Source organism: Olea europaea, chromosome 9, assembly GCF_002742605.1.
Source record: "Olea europaea var. sylvestris chromosome 9, O_europaea_v1, whole genome shotgun sequence".
NCBI classification, from domain to species: Eukaryota; Viridiplantae; Streptophyta; class Magnoliopsida; order Lamiales; family Oleaceae; genus Olea; species Olea europaea.
The window spans coordinates 12,337,104-12,357,119 of NC_036245.1; the positions used below are offsets into that span (position 1 = coordinate 12,337,104).

Here is a 20,016-nt window from a genome sequence, read left to right on the forward strand (position 1 = left end):
ACTCAACCTTTAAGCCATTTCTTATCTCAATTTCTTTTTGAAGAGTGAAGTTGGAGTGGCATTACCTAATTTAAATGAGAAATGAATAAAAAAGAGAGAGATAGAAGGAAAAAGAAAATGGATAAAGAAAGTAATTACCGAAGAAATAGGAAACACCAATCTCTATGCCCATCTACTTCTCTCACTCCCACCCTTCGTGTGCAAGATGATCCCCTATTTGGGCTCTCCTCTCGCCATCCTCAACTCCACTTTAAAAACTCACATGGTTTATTTGACATTCGAAATTATTCACACGTATTCAAAGAAGAAAGAATATTGGTACATTTAACAATTATCATAACTAGTAAATTGGCCAAAATAAATAGTGAAAATTGCCACTTCAATAAAGGGTGGTGCATAATATTTTCATAAGAGAAGTTTTCACACATTTGTGTATATAATTTTTTTCGATAAAACGATGACACAGATTAACAATTTATAGCTAGAGTTAAACACACAAAAGAAAGAGCAAAAACATATTCGAATTCATCTTGAAATCTTCAACATAATTCAAATTTCTTCTACATGAAATTATACTCATCTTTTGCTATCAATTTGGCCAAGCAAGCTGCTAATTGATCTAGCTTTCACCATACCAACCTTTGTTTTCTTCTTCGTGAACTTGACTCGTTTCTTCTCGTCATCATTTTCAGTTTCTTCCAATCCTTTCGAGTCTTCCACATCTAAGGCACACAAGAGAGATGACATCGATCGAGTAGTCTCAGTAGAAGATGGGACTTCCACTGGTGCACTCTTAGAGCTTTTACGAACACTGGTCATGCTTCTAAGCCTCCCTTTTCCCAAATGATGCTCACACAATGCATAGCCGACTAGGGTCGGTTGGCAGCATCTCCATCCTCTCCCGTTAACTCGACTGCACCGGGATCCCTCCAATATAAAATTTCCCCTCTTCTTATTCGGACAATAATTTCCATCATGATCAGCTTTTTCTTGCACGCATTTTTTATTTGTCTTCGATTTCATCCTCGCCTTCGTCAATGTCTCATTGCTGGCACATCTATTCAGGGTTCCTTTTCGTTTCTTCAATGGAACTATTTTATCTTCTTCTCTCCATCTCCCATCTGATTATATATAGTGTAGTGCAAATACGTAATGAAATATTAACAAATATATAAACAGTACTGGACGAATTGTTTACCTGCGGGATCAGAAGAAGAAGATGGCTGCAGAAACTTGATATCTACTTCTTGAACTAAAATTCTTGCGTTCCTGAAGAATGAGAAAAGAACGAAAATAAGTGCAATTAACATGGAGAATGATTTGTATAGAATATGTAAAGATGGGGACCAGCATACATATACCATGAGAACATGCATCACATGGAGCATTCTTGTTTTCCCATAAAATTGTAAAACTAGGAGTAGATGAGGAGGGAGGGATACTATAAAAACACCCTCAAACAGTATTAATTTCCACTTACTTTTATACATATAAATATATCTATATTATGTTATGATTGGCTGTTAAATCAAGATATTACTTGAGTTTCTCTCTCCTTTTTGAAATGTTACCTGATATCATCACTGCTGGGCTTCTCTTCATCCTCCCCACTTTCCATTTCCTTGCAAAAAGTAAATCAAGAAAATGAAAATCCCACATATTTGCAGAGAAAGTAATGCATAGGCTTCTTGATGCAGTTTCAAGCAAACCCCTACCTTTCGCTCTCCAGTTATAGCAGCATTAGGGTGCAGTGCCCATTTGATTATCACCATATTTTGGTCAGAAGGCTGCAGTGGAGGATTTGAGGGCTGATCGGATTTGGACTTCGCTTGATTTCCATTTGACAGTGATTGGTTGAGATGGAGATCTGCAAGGGGCTCCGAAGAAAAATAAGACGGTGCAAAACGCTTCCTGATCCTCATAGATCAACTTAACAACAGGAAAGTATACAAGAATTTGAAGAAGAAGAGGGCTGAGGGGATATTAAAGTTGAGTTTCTTCTCGTTTGTGCAAGGTTTTGCACCCCTCTCTCTCCCTCTCTCTCTCAAATGTTTGAGTTTCTCTCTCTAACTTTTATTTGTTGCACCACACATGAGGATTCGTGCATAACAAGAAGAATAACAAGTAGCTGAAGATGGCACGCGTGCGGCTGGATAGAGAAGATTAGGCACGTGTCAAGTGGGGTTGGGGGAGACATGTATAAGACGGTGACAGGTGGATAAGCGTGTGAGATAATAGAGAGTACAAGACAATGGGAAGGTTGGGGTTTTTTATTTTTTATTTTTATTTTTTTTATTGTATACCATTTACCAAAAAAATTATAAAATATTGTGGGTCCACTTTACCAACGACCAAGATGCTCTCTACTCGTTTTAGATCCAAAAATTCTAAAATTAAGGAGTAATAGTATAATTTTGTTTTCTATCGTTTTCTGACGCGGATAAGTTAGAAGGGAAAGTTACAAGTTATTTGAAAAAGTCCGAAATAAGAAGGGTTACGAAAATACGCGTAATTTTTGGCTCTAGCTGTCAGATTTACACGAGCAAGTACATTTCACAAGCATATTTCAATTGTACACATTTTTACCGGGTGATATTGGCGTCAAATTGTCGAGGTCAAATTTTATCATGTAGGGGTTTATTTAAGCAATTTTTATTTTTGAGTCAGTTTAATTTTATTCTAGTCATTTTACCATTTTTTTTTTAGCTTTATGCAGATTTATCTATAGAATTAGGAATTCGTTTTGATCGAAATGTGTTTTAAATCTTTAACCGGGTTTGTCATCCTTTAAAAATATAAATTGTTTGCTACAGGATCATTCTTTACCATATATTCAAACAATAAAATATTATAAATACAAATCAATAAAATTTCATTACTTTTTAATCACACATTTTTCAAAAAATACTAATCAATAACTCATTATTCCCAAATAAATTCTATCAAATAGGGTTTAAATATATGTAGAAGTTCAAAAAAAGACTACATACGTTTTTTTTTATTAATAATATTTCTTTTTTTTTCGTTAATTGGTGGATTCCAATATTTCTTACTTCCATTCAAATGAAATTCGAGCAAAATTCGTTCGTATGTTATGAATAAGATCATTTTATTATTATTATTCACTTTTTTTGTTCTGTGTCAGTTTCATTTGCGTTATTCCATTTAGAATTTGATCTTGCCATCTCTTGAATATATATTCAGCTCATTTTAATTTTGATTTTACGAAAAAAATTAATTGAAACAAAAAAAGCTTCCGGTTTTAACTTTTAAGTTTCGAGGCGTCTGTAGTGACAAATTTATTAACATTTGGACTCAAATACGTGATTAGTGGAGTTTAATTTTCAGTTGATTATAAATTAGAATTTTTATAAAATATGCTGATAATAATTTAATTATAACATGGAATGTGTGATAGAAATTATATTTTATTAGTTCAATAAAAAAAATTAATCAAATTTTGCCAAACATACATATAACCCTTGTTTGATTCTCGTTCTACTGAAAATTCATTTTTTTTTTCAAAATTTATTTTTAACTATACATTTTTTAATAAAATAATATTACACGCAAATTCAAAATTTTTCTTTAATTTTTAACCACACATTCTCTATTAGTATTATTCAAAATGTATTATTTTCCCTAAAATAAGATCGAACAAGGGCTAAAGTAAATATGGTTCATGGATTGGATTTTCGCCTAAATGCGGCTACTGTTCTACGCTCAACCTGGTAAAATGGCCCAAATTGAAACACATACTAAAATGGGAAAATTATCGGGAAACATGTATTTAAGATTACATTATCACTAATTAGGTCTTAGCTAATTTTATTTGTCCTAATTATGTTTTCAAAAAAATACAACATATATTCTAATACTTATAAACTTAAATTATTAAAAAATCTCAGTATTAGCTAGTGATGGCAAAAAAACCCGCTCTGATGGGTTGGCGGGGCGAGGCGGGGCAGGATGGGGCGCCTCGTCGCGGGGTGGGGGTGCCCTGCCCCGTGAATTTTTTTTTTTTAATTTCAAGTTATATTATTATTAGATAATAAAATACAAATGTAAAATTTTAATTAATTACAAAAGGAATAAAATTTGGTCAAAACGTAATTTTATTTGAAATTGTTTAATTTTTAACATTGTTTATTTCAAGTGTTTACTTTGAATTTTAAAATTTTGAATTTATATTTTATTCTCTAATAATAACATAATTTGAAATTAAAAAAAAAATTAAACGGGGCGACCAATGGGGCGTGGTCTTGCTGCCCTGCCCCACTGCCATCCCTAATATTAGTCCTCATTTGGCTATCATTATTTTAATTTATAATTTTTGGAGTATTATATTTTTGGGAGTGTGTGGTTGAAGAAGAAATAAAAGTTTTCGATGTACATGTAATATTAGTTAATGAAAAATTATGTTGTTGAAAATAAAAGAGAGAAAATTATAATTTAAAATAATGGGGCCAAACGAGGGCTAAGTCTCTCTATGTACACACAACCGACAATTTCACGAGCATCGGCCGCCACCATCGTTCCCACTACCTACCATCGTTAAATTCACCTCCCTAACACAATTCCACCTTCAATTAGCCCCAAAACACCATCTAGGACCCAAGATCTATAAGAAAAGCTTTCTAAATGAAAATTGCAAATTTCAAAAATCTTGAATTTAGCTGCCGTCGATGGGACCTACCTAGACAGACTTACACCCATGGCATCACCACCTCATCCTGCTACTATTCTAGATATGGGACCTCATCAATCGAATCAGAATCAACACTCAAATTCCTGATTGAGAATTTCTTAAAATTCTTGCTATTTCAATTAAGCTTGCTTTAGGAGATATTTTACTTTTGCACAAAAGCAAAAAAGGTAACATTGAGGTGCTCGCATGAACTTCCATTCCAATCAAAGTGGAAAAATTATTTGATTCCCTTTTTTACACTTGAGTCCTATGGTTAATTTGTGCATTGGAGTGATTCCAATAATGCTATAGAAAAATGCAACTCAGTACCCAAAATCACCAAAAAAACAAAACAAAAAAAAAACAAAAAACAAAAAAAAAAAACAAAAAGTAAAACTAATAATAATAATAATAATAATAATAATAATAATAATAATAATAATAATAATTGTCAATATGTTGTTACAACAAGTCTTCCTTCTTATTTATACTTTTTCTTCTTGAGAGGAGTTGTAAAATCGCCATTTATTTTTTGTGGTATTGATTCTCATTTAATTTTACATGATGATTTATCAGGTTTTAAATTGAACTTGTAAGTTCAAGTATTGAGGTGGATCCTACTGTAGCAAAATTTCGAGTTGATCATCCAAATTTCAAGAATTTCCTATCAGCAAACCCCCCACAGTCCTTAGAAGAATTATTTCAGTGGGATGGTGACAAGTGTTTCTTATTTTATTAATTATTATTATTATTTTTATTTTTATTTTTATTTTTATTTTTTGAGTAGAAGTGTTGGGTAGTTGTGATCAATAAAATGAGTAATTTATGAGCAATAAATAATGTAACCTAAAAAAACTGCAATCTTTGACTAAATTTGTAATTGTGTTTGATAAATAAATTGTGATTATTTAATTTGATAATTTTTTAGTGATAAATGAGTTGTAACAAATCAATTTAATAATTTGTGATCTATGAAAACATGCAACTTGCGACGACTAAATTTGTAATTATAACATACAATTGTGTCTTTGTGATTGTAAAATATTAAATTTATAATTTATGATTGAGAAATAATTTGTAACCAATTAATTTGATAAATTACGATAAAGAAATAATTTGTGATCGCAATATAAGCCTTGACCTATAAAATTTGTGATTTATGACTAAAAAATAAGTTGCAATCAATTAATTTGATAAGTTATGATAAAAGCAATTTGTGACCTATTGACTATATGTTCTATGTTGTATTTGATTTCCGTATAACAGTGACTATTTGTGACCATTGTGTAAGTTTTCATTTCTTGTGACCTTATCTATGTGAGAAGTTATTATTGTTTACCAAACCTATGTTATCTATGACAAGTTTTGATCAACTCTGCCTTCATTTTGACTGCTTGTGATCATGTTTGTCTTAAGCATGACTATATGTAATCAAGCATGTGTTAACAAATGACATTTGTAACTAGAAATTTATGTAACGGTGAATGCTTGTAACAAAACATATTTACATTTTAAGTTGTGACCATTTATATGTCAATTATAACCCCATATTTTATGGCCAGATCTGTTTCAACTCTAATTGTATGTGACCCAGTCACTATCAACAGTGACATGTATAACTAGATATTCGTTAACTATGAATGTTTGTGATGAACCTAATTTACATTTGAAGTATGTGACCATTAATATGTTAAATGTGACCTTGTGTGACCAAATTTGTCTTAATCATATCTGTTTATGACTAGGTCTATTTCAATTTTGATTATTTTGTGTGCTTTCCAAATGAAGTGGTAAAAAATAATCATGTAATCGAACCCAATTTCATTTCAATTAAATCCTAGTTTGTTATTCTTGAGCACATAACTCTGAACATTGTTGAGATTGATGAACTAATTATCAATAGTCCTATATCTTTTGGAATTCATAGAACAAAATAAGGACATCAACATCAAATCCACCTTCCAAATTGTGTTCCTTTAAAATAATCAAACTTCAATATTCTAATCTTTTGGCTATTCTGCAGGGCATAGAATAAAGTTTGGGTAGTTTTTTTTTTTTTTTTTTTTTTTTGTCAAGAATGATAGCTCTATGATAAGTGTATTTTATACACTTGTTCGGACCTAAAAATATAGACACTTATTCGAATCTAAGAATATGTGCGGGTTGAGGTATTTTTGTTGGGTTTGTTGGTTTTTAGAGTGGTGGTGTTATTGGCAGTGGTTGTTATGGTGTTGTGGCGAGGGTAGTGTTTGCGACCAAGTATTGGTGGTGGATTGGAATCGAGATTAGGTGTTTGGTGTATGTGATCAACTATTTGGTTCTTTGTGACTAAACTATTAAATTGTGATTGTGAAGTGAGATAATTTGTGACCATCAAATTCGAAAATATGTGACCAATATATAAACGGTGACCTTTAATTTTTTTGGATTTGTGACCAATGAAATAAACTGTAGCCTATAAAAAAATTTATTTGAGACCTCGAAATAATTTGTGACTAATTAATTTGATGATATGTAACCAATAAATAAGTTGTCACCTATAATTATGTATGTGTGACAATTAATTGTATAACTGTGATCTAATTATATTTAAATAAACAAATATTTTTAATTAATTAGTTAATACTTGGTTTTTGCGCTTTTAAACTAAAAATCTGATTTGTGAATTGTTCATACTTAATACAGGAGTTATGAATTTTTCCTGGGAAAATTATCGGGAAACGTGTATTTAAGATTACATTATCACTACTCAGGTCTTAACTAATTTTATTTGTACTAATCATGTTTTTAAAAATATAAAACATATATTCTATTATTTATAAACTTAAATTATTAAAAATTGTCAGTATTAGCCCTTGTTTGGCTCCATTATTTCAATTTATAATTTTTGGAATAGTATTTTTTTGGAGAATGTGTGATTGAAATAGAAATAAAAGTTTTCGATGTATATATAATATTAGGTTATGAAAATCTGTGTGGTTGAAAACAAGAAAGAGAAAATTATAATTTGAAATAATGAGGCCAAACGAGGGCTAAGTCTCTCTATGTAAACCCACCCCACAATTCCACGAGCATCGCCCGTCATCGTCGTTCCAGCTATCTACCACCGTTCAATTCACCTCCCAAACAAAATTCCACCTTCAATTAGCCCAAACACCACCTAGGACCAGGATCTACCAAAAAAACTTTCTAAATGAGAATCGCGAATTTCAAAAATTTTGAATTCAGCCGCTGTCGATGGGACCCCCCTGGATGAAAACTTACACCCATGCATTGCCAACTCATCCTGCTACTATTCTAGCTATGGGACCTCATCAATCGAATCAAAATCAACGCTCAAATTCCTGATTGAGAATTTCTTAAAATTCTTGCTATTTCCATTTAGCTTGCTTTAGGAGATGTTTTACTTTTGCTCACAAAAGCAAAAAGGTAACATTGAGGTGCTTGCATGAACTTCCACTCCAATCAAAGTGGAAAAATTGTTTGATTTCCCTTTTTACACTTGGGTTCTGTGGTTAATTTGTGCATTGGAGTGATTCCAATAATGCTATAGAAAAATGCAACTCAGTACCCAAAATCACAAAAAAAAAAAAAAAAAAAAAAAAAGGTTTTTTTTCTTATTTATACTTTTTCTTCTTGGGAGAAGTCAAAAAAAAAAAAAAAAAAAAAAAAAAAAAAAAAAAAAGGTCTTCTTTCTTATTTATACTTTTTCTTCTTGGGAGAAGTTGTAAAATCGCCATTTATTTTTTGTGGTATTGATTCTCATTTAATTTTACGTGATGATTTATCGTGTTTTAAATTGAACTTGTAAGTTCAAGTATTGAGGTGGATTCCACTGTAGCAAACTTTCGAGTTGATCATCCAAATTTTAAGAATTTCCTCCCAGAAAACCCTCAGTCCCTAAAAGAATTATTTTAGTGGGACGGTAAGAAAACCTTTTATTTTTTTATTTTTTATTTTTTTGGGGTAGAAATGGTAGTGGGATAGAGTGAATGGAATGAAGAGCACCAATTGTTGGATAATTGTGACCATAAAATGAATAATTTGTGAGCAATAAATACTGTAACCTAAAAAAAACTACAATCTGTGACTAAATTTGTAATTGTGGTTGATAAATAATTTGTGGCCAATTAATTTGATTATATTTGAGTGATAAATGTGTTGTAACAAATCAATATGATAATTTGTGATCTATAAAAACGTGTAACTTGCGACTAAATTTGTAATTATGACATACAATTGTGTCTTAGCAATCGTAAAATTTGAAAAATAATTTGTAACCAATTAATTTGATAAATTATGATCAAGACGTAATTTGTGATCGTTATATAAGCCTTGACCTATAAAATTTGTGATTCATGACTAAAAAATAAGTTGTGATCAAATAATTTGATAAATTATGATAAAAAAAAATTATGACCATTGACAGTATGTTCTGTGCTGTATGCGATCAAATTCTGTTTAACAGTGACTATTTGTGACCACTGTGTAAGTTGTCATTATTTGTGACCTTAAATATGTAAGGTGTTATTATTTTGACCAAACCTATGTTATCTATGACAAATTTTGATAAACTCTGACTTCAATGTGACTATTTGTGATTATGTTTGTCTTAAGCAAGATTCTATGTAATCAAGCATGTGTTAACAAATGACATGTGTAACTAGAAATTTGTGTAACAGTGAATGTTTGTGACAAAACATATTTACATTTTAAGTTATAACCATTTATATGTTAATTACAACCCCACATGGTCAGGTTTGTGTTAATTGTGACAAGTAATAATCAAGTATATTTTCATTGTGACTGTCTGTAACCAAATCTATTTTAACTCTAATTATATGTGATCAAGTCACTATCAACAGTGACATGTATAACTAGACATCTGTTAATCTTGAATGTTTGTGACAAACCTCATTCACATTTCAAGTATGTGACCATTTATATGTTAAACATGACCTTGTGTGACCAAATTTGTGTTAATTATGGCCAAATTTGTCTTCATCATAACCGTATATGACTAGGTCTATTTTAATTTTGATTATTTTGTGTGCGTTCTAAATGAAGTGATAAAAAATAATCATGTAACTAAACCCATTTTAATTTCAATTAAATCCTAGTTAGTTATTCTTAAGCATGCAACTCTGAACATTGTTGAGATTGATGAACTAAGTATCAATAGTGCTATGTCTTGTGGACTTCATAGAACAAAATAAGGACATCAATATCAAATCCACCTTCCCAATTGTGCCCCTTTAAAATAATCAAACTACAGTATTCTAATCTTTCGGCTATTCTGCAAGGCATAGAATAAAGTTCAGGTAGTTTTTTCATTTTTTTTTCCAGGATGATAGCTCTATGATAAGTGTATTTTTATAAACTTATCAAACCTAAAAATGTAGACATTTAATATTTCTTTTGAACAATTATAGTCTATTTTGTTGTATATTTCATTTATTAGGTACAACTCGATGAATGGAAGTAGAATTGAAAGAAAAAAGCGAAAAATGGCAAGATCCAAAGTTTGGGGATTAAAGTGTAAAATTTAAAAGTTATGTTGAACCTCGTGATGAAAATCTGAGAATGCTCAAGTCAATTGGATGCAATCAAAAAGAGTGAAATACAATCAAAATATGGACATGGTGTTGATTTTCAACCGCACAAGTATGTTTCAGATTTTTAGCTCAAAATTGAAATCAATTTTTGACCTTGTAAACATTCAAATTGGAAGCTGGCTATTTCATGTAAAATTGTAGTCCTTTAAGTTATCTTTACAATCCAATTAGTATTGTCTTAATCAAATATCCGGAGATAGAGTTATGCTAAAAATATTAAAGGAAGCGCAGTGAAATTTTCCCCAAAAGGTAGCGCCAAAGCGATACTATTCTGTCCTCACGGCACCGCTATATGGCACTGAGGAAAAGACTGGTGTCTCTAGGGTGCATTTTTAGTTCATTTTGAAGTCCATAAAAACCTTACTTTCACCACAAATGAGGGGCCATTATAAATACAAGTTTTTGATACTTTTGAAGGGGATTCCGCACATTGAGAGATAAAGAGCACACCTTGAAAATTAGAGAGAAAATTCAAGAGGGGAAAAATAACAATTTAAGGGTTTGAAATCAAGATTTGGAATGAGAAGAGGAACTTGGTGTAAGATTCATCATCTTTTCTACATCTCAATTTAAAACCCGGTGATGCACTCAATGCAATTCTTTAGTTTTTTTTCCATTATCATGAGTAGCTAAATTTATATTAGGGCAAACAATGTAATCTTTTTAGGCCCTTTGTTTCTTTTATTTAACATTCAAGTCCTTTAAATGCATATGTGTTGATTTTAATTATATACTTAATGCTTTGAATTTTTTGGCCAATTATTCAATGACTTCGTGAATCTATTACGAATTGAGAAGTGAGTTTTAGATTTAGACCACATATTAAAATCTAGAAAATTAGTATAACGTGTAGAGATACCTATACCGATTATTGCGGCCGTAGTATGAATTCTTAAAACTAATATTTTGTTTAACTAAAATTGATTCCCATAGAGATACGGAATTGAAATAGTTAAATAGGTCCAATGGGAACTCGAAATGAGTAAATTGAAGATAATAGAAGAATTTGACTGAACACTACACAAGACCTTTGAATCTTGAATTGAGACTTAAAGGTGATCAATAAATAAAATTATTATGCTCTAATATCAATTCATTATTTAAATTCTAAATCGATCTTTGTGTGCATCCACATATTTTCAAATAGGTATATTAAACTCACAACATCTGATTCTTTGTTTGTTTTCGATCAAATTAAAGTTAGGAATAATTGAACCAATTGTTAAATAGTAGTCCTCGTGGGAACGATATTCAGGCTTCTTAAGTCCACTTTATTACTTATTATGATCCGCACACTTGCGGGATATAAAATTAACAAGAAGTTTTTGGCGACATTGTTGATGACTATTTTTATTTAATATTGGTTTTAATTATTTCTTGCTTTTGTTTAATTTTGTTTTATTTTTCAATTTATCTATTTTTTTTCTTTGCACCATTAACAGGAAATAAAAAGAAGCAAGAGGTCAAAAGAATTCACAATGATTGATCCTGACTTAAATGAAGGTAACATGCTCTTTGGAGAATTCTTCTTTAGACAAGAACTTAAAATATGGGGATACAATCAATCTATTGAATTTAATAAGGATGGCTTCCTGAAGGGACTAAATATCAAATATATTGTTTATGGGGAGGTTAGATCAACTTGTGAATATTGTAGTGCATTTCATTATACTAAAAAATTGCTTGTTGTTGGCAACTCCAGTAGAAGTGAGGAAAGATGTCTTCGATTATCCATATGAAGAACAATTTGATTATAGTGAAATAGTTAGAGAGACATCATCATTGAAAAAGATAAAAGGACTGAAGATCAAATAATTTCGTACAAGCCAAATAACATGCCAATGGAAGATCTCTTCATTATTCAACCCAAGAAACCAACTAAAGAAGAAGAACGTATAGAAACGAATAAATTCACAAAGGAGCAAAATGAATTAGTGATATTCAAAGAAGATGGGATTAGCATGCAAATCTCCAACTTCATAGATTTTATGATTAAAGTCGATGATAAAATTGAAGTATTCTTAGTTAAGTTCGAATTGAGCAATTCAGGCGTCATACTGTATTCAAAATGACAAAGTACGATTTTGGAGAACGTGTGAAATATGGAACAAAGTTAAATTTAGCAAGCCAAGCAGAACCTCCAAAGCCATATTCAAAGTGCCATGAAGCAATTGTTCAAAAGTCTAGTTAAAGACTTTAAATTAAGTGCTTATTGGGAAATAACCGAATTTCTTACCATTTTATTTGTTTTGCTTTTTGTATTTGCATTGTATATAGTCTATTATGGTGCATTAATTTTAGGTATGTTTCTGTTTCAATAAGAGAGTCTTCATATTTAGATTAAGTCTATTAAAAGAAATCGTATATTTAAGTGAAAAACAGTAGAAAATAAACATGCCGCATTTTTCAAAGTTTCAAGGACAAGAAAAAGGATTATCATACATGCTACATTATTGCCTTTAAATTGCTCTTGACTCTTATAATTGTCTTCTTTTATCTTTCAAATTTAAATGGATATCAATCAAGAGGCAGTTTAGCAAAGAATAAAATGAACTGATCCAATAAGCCACCTCAAATATTATATAGAAAATCTGGGAAGTACCTTCTTCTTTCATTCCCACCCCTTTATGTGCTAGATTATAGTTTAAGACATTAAGGATAATGTCTAATTTAAGTTTGGGGGTGGAAAAATATTGAGTTTTTAGCTTTATTATTTTTGTGTGATTGTGTGTTGTTGAATTTAATTATAATCATGCTAAAAATCGAGAATCACAATACAATAAATTAATAAAACAAATTCATATCCGCGGAAGTCATTGTTGATATGAATAATAGTTGTAATAACAGCCAGATCTTCCCCTTCTCGCTTCTTATACAGTATTAGCCATCAGTGGGACAAGTTAATAAAACAATATGGAGAGGAGAGGGGACCTAGCCTTTATATAGGAAATAATTGAGTCGTCCCATTACGACTAGAACTCTAATTAGAGTTTATTTTTGGTCTACATACTTAAAATCACCACATCATATTAAAACAACCCGTAAGGTATAAAAGGCTCAATTGATCACTTAACACATTTGGCCCAATCACAAATAACATTATGAGCCATACATCTAACCCGTAAAATAAATAATCAAATGTGAAGCCTATATTAGAAATATTCCAACATGTGTTTCTATTTCTTTATTATATATTATTTTTTTATTAAAAAAATTGAAAAAAATTTAAAAATTTAAAAAAGATTTTCTTGTTTATTGTGTGTTTGTATGTGTTAGGTAACTTGCTGACAAATATATTTAGAATTATGTGCTAATTTATGAACTGTGGATATGTTACATGCTTATATTAATTGATTCATATACATGTAAAACCTAATACTGTTTATACACATGAATTAAATTCAGTATTATAAAGTAATGAGTTGATTCATATGCTTGATAGGTTGAAATAATATAACATAGATAATAAATCCAAAAGTTACTGCAATATGCATCATTCAACTAAATTTAGAATGGTTTCAAGGTAATTTTACTATTGTAGTAGAGAGATATTCATATCAATGGGGATTTCATGTGTAAATTCTTGTATGGATTGTCTAAGGCCAATATGATGAAAATTAGGTAAAAATATTTAAGTTACAGTTGACTTTTGAGAATTGGTGTTTAATGAGGAGGTATTGCACTAATCATGGCAAAAAGAAAAAATGAAAAAAGAAAAAGAAAGAAAGAAAGAAAAAAAGGCTATCTCATTGTGAAACATTTCTTCGTAGTCTTTATGACTCAGGTAATTAAGCTTGTAAGAGTATTTAAAAAATTGGCATCCTATAATCATCTGATTTGGGAGTCGTCAGCCTAAAGTTCGCTACAAGGGTCATTTAGAAAGCTTATTGGAAAGAAGTTTGCACGTAAGATAAGAAAAAATAATGATTATATATTTACTTACTACATGCCTTGACTAAGTCCCAAACACTTATTTGAGAAAATTAGATCTTCGACAAAGGGATTGTTAGGCTAGTTGAGCCTTGGAAGTTGAAGCAATGAAAATTTGAAGAATCCTTATCTATTGAAATATTTTCTTGCAATTAGTAAGATCCATCTAAACTAGAGAGGGTGAGGAGTTAGTATAAAGATTCAGCCTTAGATCGAACACTGAAAAAAGAGTAAAAAAAGAATAAGTTTGGGGATTTGTAAATCTTAGGAGTGAGGAACATAAAAATTTGATCATCGAGGGTAGGGACTTGGAACAACTCTTGAATTTATAGTGTTTTACTGAATTCTTCACATACACATCAATTTTGCAATGGAAAAGTAGATACTAATTTTGGTAATGCGACCTTGAAGCTATTTACAGATCTGATACAATGATTCTGATCCTAAGGTAAAATGATAGGTTATCTAACCAAAACCTTTTGTACGTTTGTGTGTTCGTTAAATTAGGTTATGATTTGTTTGAGGACAAACAAATATTTAAGTTTTGGAATGTTTGATAAGTGTGTTTTATACATTTATTTAGACCTAAAAATACAAACATTGAATATTTTTTTGAACAATTATACCCTAATTTATTGTATATTCCATTCATTAGTTGAAACTTGATGAATGAAAGTGGAATTGAAAGGAAAAAAAAAGGGCAAAAATTGACAAAAATGGCAAGATCCATAGTTTGCGAACTAAAGTATAAATATTCAAAAGTTGTTTTGAACCTCACGATAAAAATTCGAGAATGGTCGGGATCAATTGGATGCAACTAAAAAGTGGAATTGAAAAAAAGGAGCAAAAATTGATGAAAAAATGACAAGATCCATAGTTTGGGGAATAAAATGTAATTATTAAAAAGTTTTGTTGAACCTCACGATGAAAATTCGAGAACGATCGGGGTCAATTGGATTTAATTAAAAATCAGAAGGAGTAAAATATGATCAAGATATGGACATGGTGTTGATTTTCAACTGCATAAGTATGTTTTAGTTTTTAAGCTTAAGATTGAAACCCATTTTTGACCTTGTAAACATTCAAGTTGGAAAATGGATATGTCAAGTAAATTTATAGAGTTATCTTTATAACTCAATTTGAATTGCCTCAATTGAAAATTGGGAGAGAAGGTTATGATAAAAATACTAAAAAAGGCACAGTACAAATTTTCCCCAAAAGGTGGTGCCATCATGCCTCCGAGGCGCCACCATTCTGTGCTCACAGCACCACTACATGGCATCAAGGCGCTGCTTGGGTATCTCTAGGGTACTTCTTTACCCGTTTTGAAATCCACGAAAGCCCTACTTTTAACATAATTGTGGGAGCCACTATAAATAGAAGTTTTTAACACTTATGAAGGGGATTCCACAAATTGAGAGATAAAAAACACAACTTGAGAATTAGAGAGTGAATTCAAGATGAGAAAAATAACAATACAAAGGTTTGAAATCAAGATTTGGAACGAAAAGAGGAACTTAGTGCAAGATCTATCATCTTTTCTACATTTTAATTCAAAATTCGGTGATGTACTCCAGGGATGGACCCAGAATTATTTTTCAGTTGGGGCGAGATGGAAAATTGACTAAAATAAATTGTGAAAAAACCAATAAAAATCTAAAAATTTAAATTTAATAAGGTCAAATAGAAGGTTTTCTAAAAATTAGTGGGGGCAACCGACCCTGATGTATTCAATGCAATTCTTTAGCTTTTATTCCATTATCATGAGTAGCTAAATACATATTAGGACAGAAAATGTAATTTTTTGATATCCTTTGTTTCTTTTATTTGAGATTCAAGTTCTTTAAATGCACGTGTTGATTTTAATTATATACTTAATGCTTTGAATTCTTTGGCCAATTGTTCAATGACTTCGTGAATCTATTATGAATCGAGAAGTGAGATTTAGATTTAGACCACATATTAAAATTCAGTAAATTAGTATAAGGTTTAGAGATACCACACCGATTATTGCAATCCTTGTATGAATTCTTAAAGCTAATATTTCGTTTAACTAAAATTGATTGGCATAGAGATACAGGATTGGATTAGTTAAATAAGCTCAAATAGAATTTGAGAGGGGTAAATTGAATACAATAGAAGAATTCGACAAAATACTACATTAGTCTTTTGAATCTTGAAAAGAGATTTAAATGTGATCAATAGGTGAAATTGTTTTACTCTAATATTCGTTCATTATTTAAATTATAAATTAGTTTTTGTGTGCATCCACATATTTTCAAGTAGTTATATTAAAAATCACAATAGTTGATTCTTTGTTTGTTTTTTTTATCAAATTAAAGTTAGGAATAATTGAACTAATTATTAAATAGTAGTCATTGTGGGAACGATATCCAGACTCTTAGGTCCACTTTATTACTTGGTAAGACCCCTACACTTGCGGGATATAAAAGCGACAACACTCTACAGAAAATGCTAAAATAGAATATGTAATACCATAGCTAAGATAGAAATCGGACAAGAGGAAAGGCAAATGAACCTAACTATTTTCTCTCATACAAACCACATAAATTCTATTACCCATCACGATCGCCATCATCGTCGTGTCATTATTCCTTTTTACCCTATCACATATGGATCTGCACAATTACAAATAAAAGCGCGCGCACACACACACGTATATATATATTCTAGCATTCAAGAAGTTAAAAAATCAACTGTTTTTCTTTCAGTTCCAAGAAGTTTAGAAAAACATAGTTACTAGGCAGATCTCAGGGCTCATATTTGCACAAATCAATTTCTTGAATAACACTAACTTCTTGTTTACGTCCGTTTATCTTGAGCCACAAAAAGTGATTAATCAACTCCTCGTTTAAAAAAGACAAATGAATACATTTCTCACCAATTTTCTCCTAAATCTTACCCTAGAAAGCCACTGTTGTTGCGCCGACAGACAGTCCTCACCACTTCCAGCCTGCATTACCCTGTTGAGAAAAAATCAACCACAATTTATTTACCTCTAAAATAGAGACCAGGTTTTGAAAACTTAAAAAGACAAATGAACACATTTGTCGCCCATTTTCTCCCAAAATCGTACCCTAGAAAGCCGCTGTTGTTTCGCTGACACACAATCCTTACCACCTCTTGCCTGCATCAACCCGTTAAAGAAGAAATCAACCTCAATCTATTTACCACTAAAATAGAGACCGAGTTTTGAAAATATCTCCATAACAAGTTGATCCAAATTTGTAGATCGATGAACAAGATGTGAGCAGCAAACTTCCAGCCACTGTGAAGTCTAGACCACAATCATCATCTGCCATGAACACATCATTTATACACATCACTTGAGAGTAAGCAATTGTTGTGGTTGTTGCTATCTTTTTGTACCGGTTTTATATTTGTGTTCAACGAAATAAATTCTTCGTCTCCGTCAACGACATTTTTTGATTTTGACATGGATTTGTTTTCGTTATCATGCTTGTGATTTTGTAAGGGTTTTACAATTGCTACTATTTCCGATGTATTGTATACAAGTCACCAATTTGAGCTTTATATTTGGAGATTAAAAATGTTGGCGAGAATTATATTTTCATTTTTGGGTTTTTCCTTGCTGGAATCTAATTTAGCCGTATTTTGCTTTGTATTTTTTGGGTTTTCCTTGCTATCATCTAAAAATTAGTGAGAATTATACCAATTTGAGCTTGCATTTTGCTTGTTCGCTTAATTCGTGCCACAATAAGAAAAATTTTGACATTATTTCTCATGGTTTAATTATATGTTAGAATGGCTGGGAAGAATTCTAGAATTTACCACAGCCGTAGAGGCAAAAGGCACTTATTCATCGAATGCCCGATTAAAGAACAATGCCTATTGTGTAAGAATAGATTTTAGAAGTGCTTTGAGGTCGAAAAGCCGAATGCTAATAAAGGGAGATTAATCACATGTTGCAGTAATAAATGTGGCTATAGGGATTGGGCTATAGAAAGACAGTCAAGCGGTGAATCCAATAACGCTAGCTCTACCTTTGTTACACTTGCGACCAAGGAAGCAGTTGAAGATATGTTCCACTTGTTAAAATCTTAGGTTCGACTAATTGAAGAAGTAGACATCGAGATATCTATGAATGTGACGATCAACAGGGAAAAAGGTGGTGCAGAAGGGATTGCAAAAGTAAAGGGATCGATTTGATTTGTAGTTAATTCGTTGAACGTGTTATATGCTAACTTATCTAACCTGGACTTCGTAAGACCTGTTCTATGATTGTACTCTAGGTGGACTTTAATGATTCTCCAGGAGACATGCATATATGAAGATGTAGATATCCTGGCTTTATAATTTGTCTTAATTGTCAGTTGCGACTTCAAAGAGCTACTTGTAGTATCACTTCTTTTGCCTTCCTGACTACATGTCAACACCAAATATTTCAAAATTCCATTGTCATCCTTTTTGAATTATGTTTCCTAATTGAAAAACCAACGGCATAGGCATATCTTTTGTAGAAATCAAACATTTCATTTTCATTCTTAAATGGCATTCCCACCTCGGGCACAATACCACCATCTCCTTCTACAATTTCATCTTTCAATTGGTTCATATTGTCTTCCACATTCTGATATTCTAATTCCAACAAAATATCATCATCCATGTCATCCATGATTTCTTTAGCTGCGAAAAATATAAGTATTTAAGTTTAGCAAAACATTAACACTGTACAAATACATACCGATACAAATCATGCTTTTGAATGTAGATGCATGGATTTGTTTAGCCTTCATTCCTTCTCATGAGCTGAAAATCAATTACAGAATAAGTCAATTAAAAATATCAATTTTGAAATTTCACTTATATTTAACATCTACAGCATGATCATTGTTCCAAAATTCACTATCCTCAATCTGACGGAAAACATAGAAATGTATGGTTTCATGTATGCATTGAATTTTGGATGATGCATAACCTATATCATAAAAATTTTAGAAATTAAAACAATGTACTAAAACAAAGTGCTCATACTCCTGTGTAATTTGTTGGCTTATACGTTTACATTAAGTTGGAGCTGAAATATGGGTCATTCAGATGAAGCTCGAAGCTGGACTGAAAGAAGATGGACCTTTACGTTCAGACAAAGCTCGAATAGAAGATGGAGATGATGGACCTTTACGTGGCAAGGTGTTTTGACTAAGCAGGGTGTACTAAACCAAAGTGCTCATACCTTCCTATGTAATGGGTTGGGTTATAGGTTTACATGAAGCTGAAGCTAAAAGATATGTCAGTAAAATGAAGCTCGAAGCTGGACTGAAAGAAGATGGATCTGTTGGAATACTTTCAAATATGGGATTCACATTCGATTGTAAAATTTCACAGGTTAGATGTATGACTTACAATGACATTATAATTAGACCGATTATGTTAAATGATTAATTTGGGCTGTTTTACACCTTACAGGCTTTATTTGATATAATGTGGTAATTTCAACTATGTGGGCCGAAATTATACATAAACCTTAATTAAGGTTTAAGTCGATAATGGGACGACTAAATAAATTCCTATATAAAGGCTAGATCAGCTCTCCTCTCCATATTGTCTTTCATTAGCTTATTCCATTGATAGCTAATATTTTGTAAGGAGTAAGGAGGGGAAGATCTGGCTGGTATTACAATTGCAACTATTATTTATATCAACGATGGCTTCCGCATATATGAATTCGTTTTATTAATTTATTGGATTGTGATTATCGATTCTTAACATGATTAAAACTAAATATTAACAGTTGGTATCAAA

The 20,016-nt window shown here is 31.3% G+C and overlaps 1 protein-coding gene and 1 long non-coding RNA gene across 2 annotated transcripts; one reads left to right on the top strand and one right to left on the bottom strand.

The window, feature by feature from the left end:
• Positions 1 to 458: 458 nt before the first annotated feature.
• Positions 459 to 2,110, bottom strand: LOC111399687. The gene is made up of 4 exons (XM_023027139.1): positions 1,716 to 2,110; positions 1,572 to 1,621; positions 1,199 to 1,269; positions 459 to 1,121 (listed from the first exon to the last, which is right to left on the bottom strand). The coding sequence occupies exons 1-4, from the start codon at positions 1,920 to 1,922 to the stop codon at positions 577 to 579; spliced, it is 873 nt and encodes a 290-aa protein (XP_022882907.1). The 5' UTR covers positions 1,923 to 2,110; the 3' UTR covers positions 459 to 576.
• Positions 2,111 to 17,084: 14,974 nt separating this feature from the next.
• Positions 17,085 to 19,672, top strand: LOC111399688. The gene is made up of 2 exons (XR_002703777.1): positions 17,085 to 17,585; positions 19,312 to 19,672. It is a non-coding gene; the product is annotated as an uncharacterized LOC111399688 (long non-coding RNA).
• The last annotated feature ends 344 nt before the right edge of the window (positions 19,673 to 20,016 follow it).

Bases quoted from the DNA above. Each gene is read 5' to 3' on its own strand.
- LOC111399687 (XM_023027139.1), bottom strand. From the start codon at position 1,922: ATGAGGATCAGGAAGCGTTTTGCACCGTCTTATTTTTCTTCGGAGCCC. The intron at 1,622-1,715 runs GTAGGGGTTTGC...ACTTTTTGCAAG, and splicing joins CTATAACTGGAGAGCGAAAG to GAAATGGAAAGTGGGGAGGA. The intron at 1,122-1,198 runs GTAAACAATTCG...ATATATAATCAG, and splicing joins TTCTTCTTCTGATCCCGCAG to ATGGGAGATGGAGAGAAGAA.